Source organism: Rhineura floridana, chromosome 11 (genome assembly GCF_030035675.1).
Source record: "Rhineura floridana isolate rRhiFlo1 chromosome 11, rRhiFlo1.hap2, whole genome shotgun sequence".
Taxonomy (NCBI): Eukaryota; Metazoa; Chordata; class Lepidosauria; order Squamata; family Rhineuridae; genus Rhineura; species Rhineura floridana.
In genome coordinates this window covers 17,295,177-17,315,130 of record NC_084490.1, presented here as the reverse complement: position 1 = coordinate 17,315,130, position 19,954 = coordinate 17,295,177, and the positions used below count along the sequence as shown (strand labels likewise).

The window sequence follows — 19,954 nt, the reverse complement described above, 5'->3', positions numbered from 1 at the left end:
GGAGCCACCCCGGTGCATATGCAAAGTCTTTCATCACCCATCTTGGTTGTGATCACAGGAAGAAGCATATTCTGCACACTGCTTTCCCCTCCTCCTCCCATTGTACCCTTCCCTTTTTGTATCACGTGGGGGAGGGGGAGAAAAAGTTACAGTATGATTTTGAAATTCAGAAGCTAGACTCTCATCTCTTCCCCATGCTCCTCCTGCTGCTGTCTCAGTTGGCGGCTCCTCTTGAACCTCTCTCTTGGCTTGATCAAACTGTTTGGCTGGCACCCCCTGCCAGTCATGCCCTCGGGGAAAAAAACTCTTGACCCGCTTATGCCACTCCGCAGCATGGCTGGCATTCAGCTTCCAGTCCACTTGTTGACACTGCTGATCAGCTTGGCTCTTCAAGGTAGGTCGAATTTGGTGGGCAAAAGGCCTTTGTTGGAACGAAAGGCTCTCTGAGCCCAAGACAGAAAGGCTGCTAAGCATGGATCTGATGTCAGAGTAGGATGGGTAGATTGGATCTTTGCATCCAGCCAGATTTGGGAATTGCTGAAGGTGCAGCGGGGGGGGGGAGGGAATTAGTGTACACACGTGTGAGAGTTTTCTTGCAGAGTCCCAGGATATGGTCTGAAGTCACATGAGGCTACCACCTTGCTGAAGCTAAGCAGATTTGGTCTGGTCAGTGCCTAGATGGGGGAATCACCTAGGAATCGCATGTATACACCATTTTGGGTTCCATGGCAGAAGAAAGGCAGGATGTAAATGTAAGAAAAGAAAGAAAAATGAGACACAAAGATTGAAAAGGAGGCAGATATCAGCTTGCGAAGAAAAGGCTCTCTTTTTATTTGGGGGGTGGGTAAGAGACATGGCTAGAAGAAGGCTAGGACTGGGGAGGGCAGCTGTGAGAGAACTAGAAAAGGTCCTCAAATGTAAAGATGTATCACTGAACACTAAAGTCAGGATCATTCAGACCATGGTATTTCTGATCTCTATGTATGGATGTGAAAGTTGGACAGTGAAAAAAGTGGATAAGAGAAAAATCAACTCATTTGAAATGTGGTGTTGGAGAAGAGCTTTGTGGATACCATGGACTGCGAAAATGACAAATAATTGGGTGTCAAAACAAATTAAACCAGAACTATCACTAGAAGCTAAAATAATGAAACTGAGGTTTTCATACTTTGGACACATAATGAGAAGACATGATTCACTAGAAAAGACCATAATGCAGGGAAAAACAGAAGGGAGTAGAAAAAGAGGAAGGCCAAACAAGAGATGGATTGATTCCCTAAAAGAAGTCACAGACCTGAACTTACAAGATCTGAACAGGGTGGTTCATGACAAATGCTCTTGGAGGTCACTGATTCATAGGGTCGCCATAAGTCGTAGTCGACTTGGAGGCACATAACAACAACAACAAGAGACATGGTGATGAGGAAGATGATCTGGTCCTTTGCCAAGCTGCATAAAGGGCCATAGCTCGGCGGCAGAGCACATGCTGTGCATGCAAAAGGTGCTAGGTCCTATCCCTGCCATCTTCAAGAAGGGCTGGGGAAAACTCCTTTCTGAAACAGTGCTGCTGCCAGTCATGTAGACTACAGGTGGCTAACCCGTGGCCCTGAAAGGACTCCATCTCCCTTTGTCCCAGCCAGCATGACCCATAATAAAGTATGATGGAAATGAAGTCCAAGGACATGTGGAGGCCGGCTACTGGCTCCCTGCGCCTGGTGTGTGGACAGTACTGAGCTAGGTGTCCCACTTGTCTGCCTAGGTATAAGACGGTGTCCTATGTTCCTCCTCCCACTAACTAAATTAGCAGCCAACTTCATCATAATTCTGCAGAATCGTCCATCCATACTGCCTCCTTTCAACAGTAGCTGTTTCTCAATCAGAGCTTGGAAACTTTACTTTTTTGAACTACAACTCCCACCAGCCCAATCCAGTGGCCATGCTGGCTGGGGCTGATGGGAGTTGTAGTTCAAAAAAAGTAACTTTTCCAAGCTCTGTCAATACTATAAATTTGGAGAAAAACTGGATTTTTCTGGAGTCATTTGTTCCTTGGAGTTTGCTCCCACTTCCCTTCAGAGGTGGTAAGAAACCCCAGATACGGATGCCTCTTGCTCCCATCTCATTCTGATCCATCAGGGAGCTGTTAATTACCTGGGGGTAGCCTGATGTGCTTCTATTAGGAATGGGCAAATCTGTAATGTTGGTTTCTCTCACTTTCTCATTTTTTCCAACCGTAAGTTCAGTGCTCGATATTTATGCATCAGTTTGTGATTTTTGTTTTAAAAAAAAGCCTTTATGAAAATTCATCAGTATTTTCCAGTCTCCCCAATATACTTTTTTTTTTGCCAAATATACACATTTTTGCAAAGCTATTTCCCTTACTATAATGCATTGTTGTATGTTATTTTCATTAATGTATATGTATTTTTGTACATATTACTGGAGAACTACACTGAATAATTTGGAGAAGTGCAAATTTCAAAGGATGGTTCTGTTTCAGTCTACATGTTTCAGAAAATGCAAATTAGGTAGGTTCACCTTTAAATGTGAACTGAATCAAATGTCTCCCCCATTCCTAGGTCCTATTCCTTTTACAGAGATTTGAGATACCCAACATTTTCAGAGGAAGTTTTTCAGGGAGAGAAACACCAATGCTCGCTAATGGCTGCGGATAAAACTGTACTGCCTGATCCCTTAGATCCCCACTCAATCACTCAGATCTTCAGGGGAGCAACTGTTAGTGGTCCCCCATGGCTTGGATGCATGGCTTGTATCCACGAGGAGCTGTACATTCAGTGCTTTGGACCCAGTTTTATAGGACTCCTAGCTGAGGTCTGACTTCTGGTGCTTACTGAAGACTTTTTTTTAATTCCAGCTGGCTTTTGAATTGGATTTTGATTTTATGGGTTTAACTCATTTTTAGTTTCATGGTATTGAGTCTCCTGCATATTGTTAGAGAAGACTGTAATTAAACAGTATATAAATTGTCCAACTAAATAAATGAAATAAAAGGACAGCTTCAGAAATTGGCAGTTCAAATCCCCAGCCAGGCAGACTATTGCCAAGGATGGAGCTTTTTTCAATCACTTGCCTTGTCTTTTAAAGTGTTTCCCTACGCTATTTCACCAAGGCTTAATCTGAGTTAAAAACCAGGCTGCAAACCCAGTCCCAGCACCTGTTTTCAGTGCCAGGGCTCATTCTAGAAGATGTGAAATAAGGATAAGTGCAGAACCTGCAACAAAATTTTGCAGCATGGAATAGCCCTGTTCAGGATTCCAGCCAGAAACTCCTCTGCATGTTTTCTGTCCCCCAACCCAGCAGTCAGTCAGCATTCCATAGCCACTGAGCATGTGCAGTCCACAACTGAACTGCTTTTTGGGGGGGGGGCTTCCCCCTTTGGTTTTGTTTCCCCTTTTTGTACTTTTGCACCCTGGGGCTTCCTCTTGTGCCTTTTTGGCTACACAAGCAATGACATTCACAGTCTGAGCATCAGAAACAGATGGAATGATAAAGGATAGGAGGGTCTCTGAGCATGTACAGAGTGCATTTCCTTCACCTCTGAGTAATCACACCCTACCCCCCTCCCTTACATCTAAGACCTGAAAGTTAAAAGTATACAGTTACCAAGGATGGCTGTGCTGTTAGCAGCAATTTGAGACATGGACATTAACACATTACAGCGTTCATCTCTGTACTGTATACAATACATTAAAGGCACAACAGTAGGTTGGATTTATTTTCTTTCTACTTAACTGGAAAAGTCAAGAGTGATACACTGTATGTGGTTTTGGGGGAGGAGTGATTTTCATCAGGAATGCAGGGCAGAGGAAAGAGGATTTTTTGGGATGAGGGGGGAACACCTTCACCACAGTTGTGTTCCTGATTGAGACCCAAGCAGCTGTTATTTATAGTTCTTAAAAGATCCACGCAAGTGGATCCTGCAAGCCCTTAGGGTTGCAAAGAGACTGAGATAACATTCACACCATACATTTAAAGCACTCTTACACCACTTTAACAATCATGGCTTCCCCCAAAGAATCCTGGGAACTGTAGTTTATTAAGGGCACTGGGAATCATAGCTCTGTGAAGGAACTCTCTGCACCCTTAACAAACTACAGCTCCCAGGAGACATTAGGGGAAGCCATGGCTATTAAAGTGGTATAAGGCTTCTTTAAATGTATGGTGCAGATGGTGGAAGGATAAACACTCACCATCCATTAATAAATGGTATGAAGATCATACTGCCTTAACTACATTTGAACATATATCTTGTAATTATCAATCGTGTTTGGATATGTATTTGGACATATGGACTATTTATATTAATATACATGTGTAAATTAGGATTGATGGAATGTGCTTATTGTTATTATGAGCTGACATTATTTATTATTTTATTTATATCCCGCCCTTTTACATCTGGCCACAATAACACCCAAATACACATAACCCTCCACGCTGTACCCCTGTCTTTCATCATCATGATGCCACCTTTCATAGAAACATAGGAAGCTGCCTTATACTGAGTCAGACTGATGGCCCTGTAGCTCAGTACTGTCTACACTGACTGGTAGCAGTTCTCCAGGGTCTCTGCCTGGAGATGCCAGGGATCAAACCTGGGACCTTCTGCATGCAAAGCAGATGATCTACCATGGAGCTAAGGTCCTTTTCAGCTGCCACCCACCCCCTCACCAAAAAGAGCGTGATAATCACTTTCACAGCATCGATGGTGGCGGAAACAGAGCTGCAGCATACTTTCTAACAAATCATGTTTCTTACCGCTACGGGTCTACAAAGCCAGGGCTGCTGCTCCAGAGAGGAAATCAGCCACTCTGTGGGGATCTAGGTGTGATCTGTCACTGTCAGCAACTTCAGAGCTACCAGCTACTTTACAGGCTCTGCTGCTCTGCCTTTTAGCAACAGTCCAGCACACAGATTGGTAGCCTGCAAATCTGTTAATCAGTGCCTTAGAAGCCCAGGGCGACAAAAAGCTTAATCTGCTCCTGCCTTAAAAGAAAAAGTCAGTAGCACAGGGAACCTTTTCACCCCAAGGGCCACATTCCCTTCTGGGCAACCGTGCCAAGGGCCACAGGCAAAAGCAGGTGGAGTAAGGAATGCAAATGTCACCTTTGTGCTGTAGGCTAGTTTCTACGCACACTTATCCATCCTCCCTGTCCTCTATCCAGGGAAGCAAGAGGCATTATCAGAGTTCAAGGACCATTATTAGACTTCAAGTTCCAGCCAGGCAAACACATGAAAGGAAGGTGTGAAGCAGGGCCAGTGAGGGGTGTGGCCTGGGGAGAGTTCCAAGGGCCAGACAGAGAGACCCAAAGGGCCACATTCAGCCCCCAGGCCTGAGGCTCCCAACCACTGTATTAGCATTTAATGACGTGTAATTTGGCCCTAATAGTGCAGGAATTTGGCCTTGAGGTGTTACAAACATGCCCTTGTTTTCTTTTGGGACAGTGGTTTCCAAACTTTTGTTCCCATGGACCACTGGAAAATTGCTGAGGTTCCTGGCGGATTTTTCTGTCTATTACAGCAATTGTAATGCACTATGTTAGATGATGTAAAAAAATTATTGTATTTTTATTGCTTCTTTTAATTCTTACATTGTATTTGACAGTATTACAAATAAATTTCAATATAAGAAAGAAAATAAACAATATACAATTAAAATCAGTATTAATATTTAATGTGGACATGCCACCTGGATGAAGCTCATGGATCACACTTTGGAACCCCCTGTTTTGGGAGATTGTTGAGGGTATGACCAAAGGCCCCACTAAAAGGGCAGGGGAAACTGATCAAGTTGCTGCCCCAGGAAAGATTACTGCCCCTCCCCCATTCACAGAGCAACACATAGTGGAGACTAGTGACTCCGATGACAGTGGGGCAGTGAATCCACTCTGGGTTTTAGTCCGAACCTTCAAAGAACTTTAAAGGTTCGGACTAAAACCAGGAGCGAATTCATTGCCCCTCAACATCAGAGCCACCAGCCTCTACCACTGGCAACATCTCCATCTTAACTCATGTATACAAAATGATCCTCCTAAAACAACTTTAAGAGAAACTGTAACTGACATGTTTGCCCATCCCTATTTGTCAGACACAGTAGATTAGTAGTCCTGGACCAATGGTCGAGCTCAGTATCAGGCAAATTCATTCATGTATGGAGAAATCAGCAAGCAAAACTTTTGGCTGAGTAGAGATGAAACACTTCCCTCTGCTGATGTCTGTACACCAAAGTGCCTTTAAAGGTACCGGCAGCCTCAGTGGCTGCTTGAAAAGCTGGAAACCCTCAACATATGGCAAAGTAGGGACACCTCCTCCTGGTGTGATTGTGGGGAGAGATTACTGATGTGAATCTCCATGTTTTGAAAAGCTTCACTAGCTGATTTCTGCAGTCTGCCGATCTAACCTCAGATAGTTATGGGCGTTCCAGTCATGACATTGAGTATAACACCTTTCTTTTCATGAAACCCAAGGCAGCATGTAGCCACAATGGGGTCACTGACATCCAAGAGGGAGGCGTCACTGCGCTTTGAAGTCCCGACCATTGGGGCTTCAGAGCACAGTGCTGGCAGGGATAAATGTTTTTCATTGAATGGGAACTGCTTCCCCCTCCTTGAGCAAGGCATGCTTCTACTGTCCATTGGCTCCAGCAAAGGAATAATAAGCGCCCATTTGTTCCTTTGGAGCCCCTTACCCATCCCACACTTGACATCGTGTGCATGATGCTGGATGTAAGGTGGGTGGGCATGGCCTGATGGGCCAAGAGGGAGGCCTGGTTGGCCAACTTTGACCCGTGGGCCAAAGGTTCCCCCCCACACCTGAACTAAAGCAACTAAACAGCAAATTGTAAAGGCTTAACTTAAAAAAATGTTTGGATCTAATGGATTAAATTGTTATGGGGGGAATCCAGAATGCTGCGGGACTGTGACTGCTATTGTCACTGCTGATTGGCACTTCTGGGAGTTGTTATACCAACACACATCTGGAGGGTTACAGGTTCCCCTTCCATGCTCCAAACCCAATTTCTCAAACCTTTGAATACTTGGCAAATAATCGACCCGCTGCTCATGCTTTATGTCTGGACCCTGTTCTTTAAAGAACAGGAATGCCAGCTTCTTCACTGGTCCTGCTCATTCCAAAACCTAGGGGGCTATTACAGCAGCCTGGAATGCCAAAAACTAGCACAGACAGCTTTTCCTATCATGTCAGGTAAGCCACAGACTGCTAATTAGACTGCACAGGAACAGGGCCAATATAAAAAGTTGACAACCCTATGAACAGAGATAAACTGAACCTTGATGAATCCTGGCAGAAATTTAAAATCCTCATTCCTGGCAGGCTCTGGCCTTTGCACTTTCGCTTACCCGCAAATATTTCAACACGAAGGCAATCCTTCCTCTTTCACTATACCCCACCTGATCCTCGTCAGCTGGTAAACAAACAGGGCAGGAAAAGGCAGCATTAAAGTCATCCTGCTTACAGCTTCGTTATTCCTACAAGTCCATATCTGTGTGGGTGGCAGATGCATCCAGGGCTGTAATCGTACAGGGTCTTGGGAGGTCTTACACCCCTTCCTTTTTGAGGATCAGGGTCCCAACCAGGTCCCTATCTTCTCCAGCATCCTAGGAACCAATCGTCATGAAAACGGAGTGTATTGGCTACTGAGAATAATCTTCCTTGTCCTTTCTTGCTGATTAAAGCCAGAGTAAAAGGAAGTTAGCTACTGAGAAGAGTCTTCTCAGTAGCTAACTCTCTCCCCTTTCGTGCTGATTGGCTCCTAGGGACATCTGTTGTTGTGGGAGAATGCATTAACAAGGATCTCATTCTCAATCCAGCAGCAAAAGAAAAAAGAAAAAAAAGAATAGGAGGGGACATGGCTGTGGCTATTATGAAGGGACTCTGTATTTCTGATTTTGCAGCTACACTACTGGATGCATCCCTGGTTTAGTGTGCTTGCATGTGAACAGGCCTGGTATCAGCACCTGGCACAGTGAAGCAAACATTGAGCCCTAATGACCTTGTTTGCACATAACACTAACCCATGGTTAATGGTAGATGATCAAACATTGGTTGATTATGTCACAGAAAAGTTAATGCACCAGTGAGAGCAGCCAAGCCTTGGGAGTGATTTGAATTTTTTTGCACTCTTTACTCACAACTCTGTAGCTTTTGGGCAGTGACGGCTCCTCAACCATAGGTGAGGAGGTCCAGACTTACACATAATGCTAAGGTATGGCTGATGTTAATTCTAGTTCATAAACCAACTACAAACATTGGTTAATGAGTGACCTTTAACCATAGTTAATAAACCATAATTAAGCTGCCGGGCTGAGTTCACACATAACACTAAACCAGAGCTTGGAAAAGTTAGTTTTTTTGAACTACAACTCCCATCAGCCCCAGCCAGCATGGCCACTAGATTGGGCTGATGGGAGATGTAGTTCAAAAAAAGTAACTTTTCCAAGCTCTGCACTAAACCACTGTTCAGCATTATGCTCAAACCAGGCCATTGTGGCCAATGTTGGCCTCCTCCTTTTGAAAAAGTTTGTTGTTGTTAATGGCCAGCACTTCTCTTTACAGTGCTGGGCCAGGTGGCCATAGCCACCACTGCTTTGTTTATCTTCAACTCCCCTGCACCCCACCCTACCCCTAATGTATACGTTGGAGATGTTGGCTCAGCATTACAAAGGGAAGTGCTGGGCCAGAAGAAGTTGGCACGACCTTCCACCACTTCTCTCCATGCTAGGAAATGCTTCACCTGCTAAATTTCTACACACTGACCTCTCATTAAAGGCATAACTGTAGGACTGGGGGGGGGGAAGTAGGGCTGTGGAGTCGGTATGCCAAACCTTCGACTCCAACTCCTCTATTTTTCTACTGTCCAACTCCGACTCCGACTCCTCCCAAAATTGCTTCCAACTCCACAGCCCTAGAAAGGGCTGTAAATGTCTTTTTAAATTGGAAGCTCTTATAGGAGCATTTTTATCACTGCCTGAATATGCGCTGATCTTGGCATCACAGCATTTGTCTTCATCTGGGTCTGTGTCATACACTGACACACAAAATGTTTTCCATCTTGAGTTATGGTGAAATGCTCAACTACAGCTGACTTCATGGGAAGCTTCTTTGACATTTTGAATTTACATTTTAAAAAATTTGTCAATCAAAATTTATTTTGAAGTCGGAGTTGGTACATTTCTACCGACTCCGACTCCACCCAAAATTGCTTCCGACTGCGACTCCACGACTCCAACACCACAGCCCTGGGGGGAAGGCAACTCTAGTGGTTGTGCATTATTACACCTAATAAAGGGATGTTTTCAGCAATGGTTGGTGCCCATTGGGACTGGTAGGGTGGAAGGCAGAGAGGCCAACAATAGGTGGAGCCAGAGCCAATGACCAGCAGAGCCAACTAATCCTAGTTTTGTTCCCATCCTCCTCCTTGACTAATGAGCAGGAAGGTGACAGGCACTGCCACCTCTGGACTGTTTGTACGTAAGAGGGCAGGCAGGTGGGGGCTGGCTGGCTGAGGCTGGTGGGGCAGTGCCCCACTCGTCCTAATGGGATAGCCTCCACTGGATGTTACATTTTATTAGCACCAAGTGTAAAATTGTGATTCATGAACATGACAAATGCTTGGAAAAGTTACTTTTTTAAACTATAACTCCCATCAGCCCAATCCAGTTGCCATGCTGGCTGGGGCTGATGGGAGTTGTAGTTCAAACAAGTAACTTTTCCAAGCTCTGTGAAATGCATATACAGTGCAGGTATATGGGATTAAAAGTTATTCTTTACCTTCAGTACAGAGGGTGGCACAGCTTGTGCACCACACAGTGAGAGAATCAGCAGCTTTCAGCTGAAGGGCTTGAAAAGAGAGGCATACCTGAAAGGGTTTTTAAAAAATATTTTTGCAGGTACAGATATTTGAGTGTGAAAATATTGCAGGAACCACATGATGCTTGTCGTTTATATTTAGAGTGTGAAATAGCTACATATTTTGAAAAAAGTGTGAGTTCCTATTACTTAGCATGTGAAAGATGGAGAGATAAGATCAGAGAGTGCCTCTTCCTGCACACTACCTATTCAGCAATTCAAGTAGAAGGCCCTATGGCTGCAAAGAGCAGGGCCTTCTCTGTAGTGGCCTTCAGGCTTTGGACTGAGCTCCTAAAACAAGGGTGACAGCATTGTTACATATGAAAATGTCTTATGTTTATTCAAACTATTGATCGATCAAGCCCAGTATGAGTAGCTCCCCAATGCCTTGGGCAGAGGTCTTTTCTCACTTCTGCTACCCATGATCCTTTTGGTTGGAGCAGGTAGGGGTGGAACCTTGAATTCTCTGTATGCAAGAATGTGCCATGCTGTTGAACCAGGGAATACAGATGTGCATTGAACAGGGTCTCTGACTGAAGGATTCAGTTACTCTACTATCCTCCACTGATGGTTCCCCCCCTCCCAGCTTAAAAATATGCTAGAAACACATTTTTGCTTACCAACACTATTGTCACATGGGCCCCAATGCTCCAAGTGGGGAGAATTTCCAGAGATGCAGCACGAAGTTGGGTCTGGTTTCCTTGTTGGAAGAAGGTCACAGAGGAACAGGCTTGGCACCAGTGGGCAGCCAGGTAGGGCATGGGCCCCAGGACCCCTGGGGCTCAGAAGGGCCCCTAGGAGGGTGGAGTTCCCACTTGGCGATCTGCGCCAGTGTCAGGTTGCAGTGCGTGATTTGCGGCGTACATCAACCCCTTACCCCAGGCTGTAAATCATCCCCCACAACCTGACACCGGCATGGAACTTGGACTGCCACCCTGCCAGACAATAACCCCCCATGCAGCTGGCACAGTCTGAAATAGGTCCAGCTGCCTTGCCTCCTGCATTTCCACGTCAGGTGTCTGTATGCAGCGCTGACATAATGATGTGGGAGGCAGGGTAGCTGCAATGTGGGTGGTGGTGTCCAATGGTCCCCTCATCCTGGTGCTGGCCCTGCAGAGGAGGCTTATGGTGTTTTGTGATATTTGCATTTATTTATAAATATAAAGGTTGAGCATAGGAGGCGACTCACAGCTTAGCACTCCGAAGACACCATTGCTCCCATTATCTTTAGGGGAGCATTCAGAAACTCAGTTCTGAACGTAAGAAGAACTCTGCTGGATCAGACTAAAGACCAGTCTAGTCTGGGGTTTGGTTATCCCAGTGGTGAACCAGATGCCATTGGGATGCCCAAAGCAGAGCATGAATACAGGAGCAATCTCCTGATGCTTGCCCCCAGCAACTAGGAGTTGGAGACATATTGCCTCTGATCCTGGAGGTGGTACTTAACCACCATTCATTACTAGTTATAGGGTTGCCAGGTTCATGGCCTGAGACTGATCCTGTATCTTTAGGAGAAGAAAAAGTCAGCCAAGAGCAGGTATTCTTGCAACACGGTAATGGGAAAAACCACAAGATGGAATTCTCCCTACCCCCTGCACAACTTTTAAAGATACAGAAGTCCTCTTAGAGGCCGGGCCCGACAACCAAGAGGTCTTCTGTATCTTTAAAAGTTGTGCAGGGGGAAGGGAGAATTCCACCTTGTGGTTTTTCCCATTACCATGTTGCAAGAACACCTGCACTTGGCTGACTTTCTCTTCTCCTAAAGATACAGGATCAGTCTCGGGCCTTGAGCCTGGCAACCCTAACTAGTTAGCATTAATAGCCTTGCCTTTCACAAATTTGCCTAATCCCCTTTTAAAGCCCCTTTTAAAGCCATCCAAGTTGGTGGTCATCACAACATCTTGTGGGAACCAATTCAATAGTTTATTCATGGGTTGTGTGAAGAAGTACTTTGGTATCCTGCAACATGTCATTGAGGCGATAATAGTGCATTAATGGTGGATTTATACTGGGCCATCCACACACACACTTGCATATCCCTCTCTGTCCTCCATCCCGACAAGTAAGAGGTATTATGAGAGTTCAGGGGTACATTCCAGCCAGGCAAAAAATATGCAGGGTTCAAAGCAGGGCCAGTGAGATAGAGAGGCCTGGTAGAAGAATTGGGCTGCCAGGTCTGATGCTTCCTACCCCTGAATTAGTGCCTTATAGTGTTCATGCGTACACACATCTTCCTGCATGTGCAGTAGAGACAGGATGCATCTGCACCCCTTCCCTGCTAGAGACCTAGAGAAAGGGGCTGAAATCTGAAAATATCCAGCCCTAGTAGCTACTTAGTGCTACTCAAATGTTCCCAAGGCATTCCCCAAGGGCAAAAATAAGGACAAAACAGAGAAAGTGATTTATTATTGTTGTTGTTGTTGTTGTTGTTGTTATTGTGGGTCTTGAGGCGGATAACATAGATTTAAAAATACAAGGCATACATAATACATGATTTACTGGAGGAGGGGGACAAAGAGAATGAAGGACTGTTTCTGGTACATAGGGATAGTTCAAGTGCATGGCAGTCTGCCAGATGTAATTGTCCACGTCAGGAGTGGCCAGAGACATTGCTGTCTGAGTCGAAGTACAAGATGGCCGCCCTTCCTTATTCCATGTAGAAAAGAAGACTGGGCTGGCAAACGAATCTTGGGTCACATCCACACCCTACAGTTAAAGCACATTTAAAGCAAATGGCTTCCCCCAAATAATTCTGGGAGCTGTAATTTGTCCCTCACAGAGTCACAATTCCCAGCACCCTTAACAAGCTAGAGATCAAGGATTCTTTGAGGGAAGCCATGTGCTTTCAAATGCACGGTGTGGGTGAGCAACCAGCACTGGAGATGGCACATCTTCCACCATGTCAGAAGGCGGGGCAGGGCATGCGCCAGACCACAGCTCTGGCCTTCAATACCTCATTGCCATTCCCTGCCCCCTCAGCATCAGCCACCTGAGGCAACTGCCTCACTTGGCCTAGTGGTAGGACTGGCCCAGCTCTGGAGCACAATGGCAAGGACTGTGTAGAGCACAACCGGTGGCTCCTCTTGGGGTTTAACCAGTGCCAAATAGAGGGAACTAGCACTTCACACAATTTGGAAACTATACTTCTGTTAATGCAAGCTAAAAATAGCATTTGGCTTTTTTTGCAGCCACATTGCACTGTTGGCTCATATTCAGCTTGTGATCAATGACAATTCCAAATTCCTTCTCACATGTAGTATTGCTGAGTTAAGTATTCCCTGTCTTATAACTGTGCATGTGGTTTCTTTTTCCTCAGTGTAGAACTGTTAAATTTAATTCTGTTGTTTTCAGCCCAATGCTCTAGCCTTACTTTTCACTGTTCTGAGTTTATTAAAATCAGCTTTCCTTGAAGTCCAGGGTACGTAGATGGCTACTCTCAGCTTTTGCTTCCTTTAAAATCAAAAACTCAAGTATAATATGGTTACTTTCCCCCAGAGTTCCCATAACTGCTGCTACATTCACTGAGTCATCTCTATTGGTTAGAATCAAGTCAAGGGTAAGTGATCCTCTGGTTCCTTCTTCCACTTTCTGTAGGAGAAAGTTATCTCCAATACATCAGGTATTTCTTGGAAGGGACATGTTTGGCAGAATTTGTTTCCCAACAGATATCAGGCTAATTTAAGTTCCCCATTACTACTACATCATAGTAGCATCAGCTAACGGGCTCAGCAGGAGGGCTGCTTCTGTTGCTGCCATTATACAACATTTGCCAGCTGAGACCATTGCCTCACTGTGCCTCATGGTAGGGTTGGCCCTGGTTCCTTTGTATTGTGCGACCAACCTCTGTGGGATCTCCAGTATGCATTTTAATTAGCTGCTGCCTACACCTTAACATTTCAGAGGAGATATCTTGGTTGATTTCAGTGAAGTCAGCCTACACAAGGGAGCATGCACCTTTCTCTAGTTGCACTTAGCATTGATGGTATTATGATTAACAAACCTGGCAGTTCTATGATGTGGTTGGGAATCTTGATTTCTTCACAAAAGGGCAAATGTCATATGCTTTCTTTCTATTGCTGGGACTACCCCCTCCTCCAGATTTGTCAGATGATTTAGCCAGTATGCAAGGAAAATTTCCAAGTGGGAGCCCTCCACTTTTTGGAGGAATCCCCTATGACAAATACTATTTCTGTGCCCTGTAACTTTGGTGTTTTATCTGCAAATGGTGCAACAATTGTCAGAATTCTACAGCTACTTCAGGTCATCTCACATGCTAGCTTTCAGACAGATTAGAAAGATTACCTGTCGTAAAGGCAGCTTTAAAAGACACACATTGTATAAGCTTCCTGTTGCTTTCAATGAGAGGACAGCTCTTCTCCTGTTTGTAACTTCTGTGTTTTCCACCCAGTTGGCATGACATTTTCGCACATTCTACTCCTCTTCCAAAGGTTCAGATTTGCCTAAATTTAGATAGAGAGGACAAAGGATTGTTATAAGGCTAAGAGAGGAAGAAAGAGAGAGAGAGAGAGACCAACTGCTCTCTCTGTGACCGTACAAGCCATTCCAGTTTTTTATCTCAGAAGAAATGAATGAGAAATGAATGACATAGCTGAAAAAATGGATTTGGGAATAGGGGAACTGATTTGGTTGGTAAAGGCAACTGTAAATGATGAGGTCTATCTACTGTATTTATATGGTTTGGTTTTTAATTATAGTTTTATTGTTGTTTTCTTTTGTTTTAATGTATATGTTACAAATTACCCTGGAAACTTATTTCATGAAGGGCAATTTAGATGCAGAGTAAAAATAAATAACCTAAAGTTGCCTGTATATAGTTGAACCAACCCTGCAAAGTAGCAGCAGCCTGGAAGAGTTTCTGCAAAGGTGCAGATCAGCTTTAATTGTTAACTTATGCCACACTGTCTCCTGCACTGCTATTTTGTCATAACTGTCCATCTGGTATGGAGAACCTGTGGCCCTCCAGATGTTATTGTACTCCAACTCCTACCAGGCCTTGCCTGTGTGGTCGAAGCTCAGGGATCATGGGACTTGTAGTCCAACAGCATATGGAGGAACACAGGTTTCTCATCACTGCTTTACATCATTCCTCCTTCTGTCCTGGCAGCTTTTTTTTCTTTTTTAATCTGAGGCGGGAAGAGTTTGTTTTACTCTTCTGCTCCATTTTGGGAGCCCTTTGACGTTTCTCCATTTGCCACACCCATTTTGGGGAACATGTAATGCTAGGGTTGCCAGGTTCAAGGCCTGAGACTGATCCTGTATCTTTAGGAGAAGAAAAAGTCAGCCAAATGCAGGTGTTCTGCCAATACTGTAATGGGAAAAACCACAAGGTGGAATTCTCCGTTCCCCCTGCACAACTTTTAAAGATACAGAAGACCTCTTGGAGGCCAGGCCTGGCAACCAAGAGGTCTTCTGTATCTTTAAAAGTTGTGCAGGGGGAAGGGAGAATTCCACCTTGTGGTTTTTCCCATTACCATGTTGCAAGAACACCTGCACTTGGCTGACTTTCTCTTCTCCTAAAGATACAGGATCAGTCTCAGGGACTGAACCTGGCAACCCTATGTAACGCACTTTGCTGGTCAATTGCCCTAAAAGCAGCTGAGAGAGAGAACCTCACTCTTAGATGTTCACTCTCACCAGCTGATTGTTACTTATACCCATTTATTTATTTGTTGTTCTTAGGGCGCTTCCTGATGACTTTTTTTTTTTTTTTTTAGCATTCATCCTGATTTGTTTGCAGGGAGATTAGCTGACTTTGGCTATTTAATGAGCATTCCTTCTGATTTGCTTGCAGGGAGGTTAGATGACATGTCAATTGCTATTACTATCCCACTCTTTCTAGTGCATTTCCCCATCACTTTCCTTACTGCAAAAAGTCTACTCTTTGGGGAAAGTGGGTTTGTTGCACAAGTTCTCCTAGTCTACTATAATTGTGCAACCTGAATTTACTGCTCTGTGACTGAATCTCACCTGAAAATAGCAACGGTCTAGAAGCATCCTTAGCTAAAGTGTAAGCCTTCTCAAACAGCTACAGGGGCAGGATATGAATAAATGAACTGAAGACATAAATAAATAAGAGACAGTGCTATAAAGGATGATCTTTATCTTTTCTAAAGCATGGTGGGCAGATGTAGGTCACATTCACACCATACATTTATTCTATTATTCCATTTTAAACAGTTGTGGCTTCCCCCAAAGAATCCTGGGAAGTGTAGTTTATGAAGGATGCAGAGAGTTGTTAGGAAACTCATATTCTCCTCTCAGAGCTACAGTTCCCAGAGTGGTTTAACAGTCAGTCCCTTTTCCCAGAGAACTCTGGAAATTCTACCTCTATGAGTTGTCCTAACAACTCTTAGCATCCTTCACAAACTACACTTCCCAGGATTCTTTGGGGGAAGCCATGACTGTCTGCAGTGGAATAATAGTGGAATAAATGTATGGTGTCAAATGTAGCCATAATGTTCCCAATCCTTTATTGATGGTCTAGGGATTGACAGGGGGCAGTGTGGAGACTGTATGCTCCTCTTGCTTATGAACTCTACCTGGCAACCTTAACTATGGTTTAGGACTGCCAATTGACCAAGGGAATGGGGGGGGGGGAATCAGCCTTCTCTGATTTTGTGCATTTAATGATAGCATGATATTACCAGGTCAGATTGCTTATCTTCATGTCATGAAAAAATCCACCTTCTGACTTGAACAAATCAAGCCGCTGTTAATGGCGCAGGAGCAATCCAGGCCCTTTTTTCCCTGGTCGCTTGGCAAACTCTGGTGCAGAAGGGAAAGACAAGAAGATTAATTTTAATCCGCTCCTTGTTTCTCCACCCCCTCTGAATAAACAGTGCACCTCCCCTTTCCACAGGCCCATCACCATCCCTGGGAGACAATATCGACACCTCTGCAGCAGCCCTGTTCTTCTCCAATGTCAGCAAGCAGTTTGGATATCAGGTCTTGCAGATTGGGAAAGGCTCTGATGCAAGGTAATCCCCAATTCATATCCCAGGGGTATATGGAGGATTTCTGTTTTGGGTGGAGGGATTGTCCTCCTAACTGTGGGAAACGAGTGATTACAGTTGCCATTCTTATCCCTCCTCCAGGTACACCTTTAATAGCCGCCAGACAAAAGTAGCTGGTGAATCTTATCCTGGCATGAACATAAAGCGATGAGAAAAGCTTCATCTGCTAAATGTCTGCATTGCAAGCTGTTATTAAAGGCACAAGAAAAGTCAGTGTCTTGGACAGCTTAGGGTGTACATCCATCAGGAGCAGTGGTGGCTGGTGGCTTCATGTCAGTGGGGCAGCAGAATCCGCTCCGGGTTTTAGTCCAAATTTTAAAGGAACTGTCCAAGATGCAGAAGCACCTTGGACAGCTCCTTGAAAGTTAGGACTAGAAGCCACCTCACTGACATGGAACCACCAGCTGCCCCTGGTTAGGAAGCTGAACAAGAACTTTATTGTCTCTCTGCAACAAGAAGAGAACAGTAGCAGGAAACTCCTTGTGCTGCCCAGATACATCTAAGTCCAGTCTCATCTAGTAATTAAATTATATAATGACACTATCCACACAGTTGACAATTCTAGGTAGGGCCTAACTAAGTGGATCTCTTTGCTGACAGTATTCACACTTTAGGGGAGCCTGCCAAAGGCTCTAACTCCTGTTCCTGTGAATTCTTCCTTACTTGGAGGGGAGGAATTCTAAGCATTGTGATTGGCTGTGGGCAGCCACAGCCCTGCCCCATCTCTTTTGTTAATTTAACCTGCTGTTCTACATATATTCAAGGGCCACAGTTGCCCGAGGGGGCAAAACTACCAGTTTTGAGGGACCAGATGCCTATGTAAAATGCTACAATATCATATCTTGTATTTGTGTGTTTACTTTGCTTCATCCTACAGACAGGGGGTGGGACTACTATGGCTATAGCAATAGTTTGCTGTCGGCTACCTCCTAGGAATTTAAAAAGCATGGGTTGGCTGATTTGAGTATATTAGTTCAAACTTCACTCTGTGTAACTGAAAATGGAAGCATGTAAGCAATGTGGTGGACGGAAGGGACACAGTATTCTTCCAGGGCGGTGCCTCAGTGGCTGTAAGTGAGAAACCTCCACTGACACCACAGCGCACAAAACACTATAGATTCTTGGGCTGAGAAAGAAGAATCCCATAACATGTAATTGCTGCTTTAACTTTTTTAAATTTTCAGTCTATGAATGACTGAAAAGTTCACATCCTGTTTGTTTCATTTGGGGTTTTTTTTTGAGGGGGCATTTCCCATCTGTTCCCCTTTTTATTGAGCTTTGCCTTCTTTTACACAGTAGTTTTTGAAGAAGTGGGAGTGAAAGGTTGTGGCAGTGGGGAGGGAAGGGCTGGCCCCTGTTTTTATGGACAAGGGCTCCCTAAGAGCTGTACGACAGGCAGAAATTCAGGTGATGCAGCTTTCCTAAATTGTGACAGTGCCCATACCAGGAATGTCTGATTTCTGCCAATCATTATGCTGTTAAAGACACAGGAGCCATGAAAAGGAGGCAGCCCTAAGCAGGGGGCTCATAGTTGAGATGTGGGGATACTTTGGGACAAGGTTAAATCTGTACTACTAATACCACCTTGCACCCCCTATTTCTTGTTTTCAGGATCATCGTGGGAGCCCCTGGTGAGCAGAACTCGACAGGCAAAGTGTACCAATGTAATATGAAGAGTGAGGAGTGTCAAGAAGTTCCACTTGAGGGTGAGTTGCAGGCCTCTGGGATGTGCTAGACCACAAGTGGGAAATATCTTTCATTGTGAGGGCCTCATTCCCATCCAGTCAACCTTCAAAGGGCCACATGACAGTGGTGGGAGGGGTCAGAGGCAAACCTGAGCAGAGCAACTAACGTAAAGCAGAGCTTGGAAAAGTTACTTTTTTAAAACTACAACTCCCATCAGCCCCAGCCAGCATGGCCACTGGATTGGGCTGATGGGAGTTGTAGTTCAAAAAAAGTAATTTTTCCAAGCTCCAGAATGTTACCTTTGTGAGGTAGGCCAGTTTCTACACAAATTTCTCTATCCTCCATCCAGGCAATCAAGAGGCATTATCAGAGTTCAAGGGTGTATTCCGGTCACGCAAAAACACTCAAGAAGGATGCAAAATAGGGCCAGTAGGAGGTGTGGCTCAGGAGTGGGTGTGGTCTGGGGAGAGCCGGGGGGGATGTCATATTTGGCCTCTGGGCTTGAGGTTCCCCACCCCTGTGGTAGGCCCTGAGTAGAAGGTCATCTGTGACCTCACATAACTTGGCAAGAATTGTGGCCCAAGAACTGATGAAGCACCTCCCGAATCTACCTTTTATTTATTTATTTATTTGTATACCTCCCCACAGCCGAAGCGGTTTACAGTAACTATTATTACTCTTCAGTGCTGCTTTAGGGCAGCATACCTGGCAGTCCTGCAATTTCATCCTCACAGCCGCTTTATGAGACACGTCGAGGCTGAGAGAGAGAGCCTGGTCCAGAAATCACCCAACGGGTTTCATGGCTGAGCTGAACCCCTAGCCACAAGGACAACAGTCTCTCCACTACATCCCAGACCCCTCCTTGTTTTGCCCTTCACCCTTCTGCTTGTCACCAAAGACTCTGCGGGAGGAGCTTGTAGCCCTGTTTGGGTCTTCATTCCCCCACCCTCATGCAATGTGCCATGCTCCCTGCCCCTTCCCTCACATAAGAACATAAGAAGAGCCTGCTGGATCAGGCCAGTGGCCCATCTAGTCCAGCATCCTGTTCTCACAGTGGCCAACCAGGTGCCTGGGGGAAGCCCGCAAGCAGGACCCGAGTGCAAGAACACTCTCCCCTCCTGAGGCTTCCGGCAACTGGTTTTCAGAAGCATGCTGCCTCTGACTAGGGTGGCAGAGCACAGCCATCATGGCTAGTAGCCATTGATAGCCCTGTCCTCCATGAATTTGTCTAATCTTCTTTTAAAGCCATCCAAGCTGGTGGCCATTACTGCATCTTGTGGGAGCAAATTCCATAGTTTAACTATGCGCATCCCTGTTGGATTAAATTCCCTCAGCAGAGAGTCTGTGTC

The 19,954-nt window shown here is 45.0% G+C and overlaps 1 protein-coding gene across 2 annotated transcripts in view; it reads left to right on the top strand.

The window, feature by feature from the left end:
* Positions 1-182: 182 nt before the first annotated feature.
* The window catches only part of ITGAL (integrin subunit alpha L), an 80,103-nt gene continuing 60,331 nt past the window's right edge, over positions 183-19,954 (top strand). For both annotated transcript variants that reach the window (XM_061590406.1, XM_061590405.1), the window contains exons 1-3: positions 183-394; positions 16,766-16,883; positions 18,531-18,625. In XM_061590406.1, the coding sequence (XP_061446390.1) occupies positions 286-394; positions 16,766-16,883; positions 18,531-18,625 (322 nt within the window). In that variant the 5' untranslated portion in view covers positions 183-285. The remainder of the gene's footprint in view (positions 395-16,765; positions 16,884-18,530; positions 18,626-19,954) is intronic.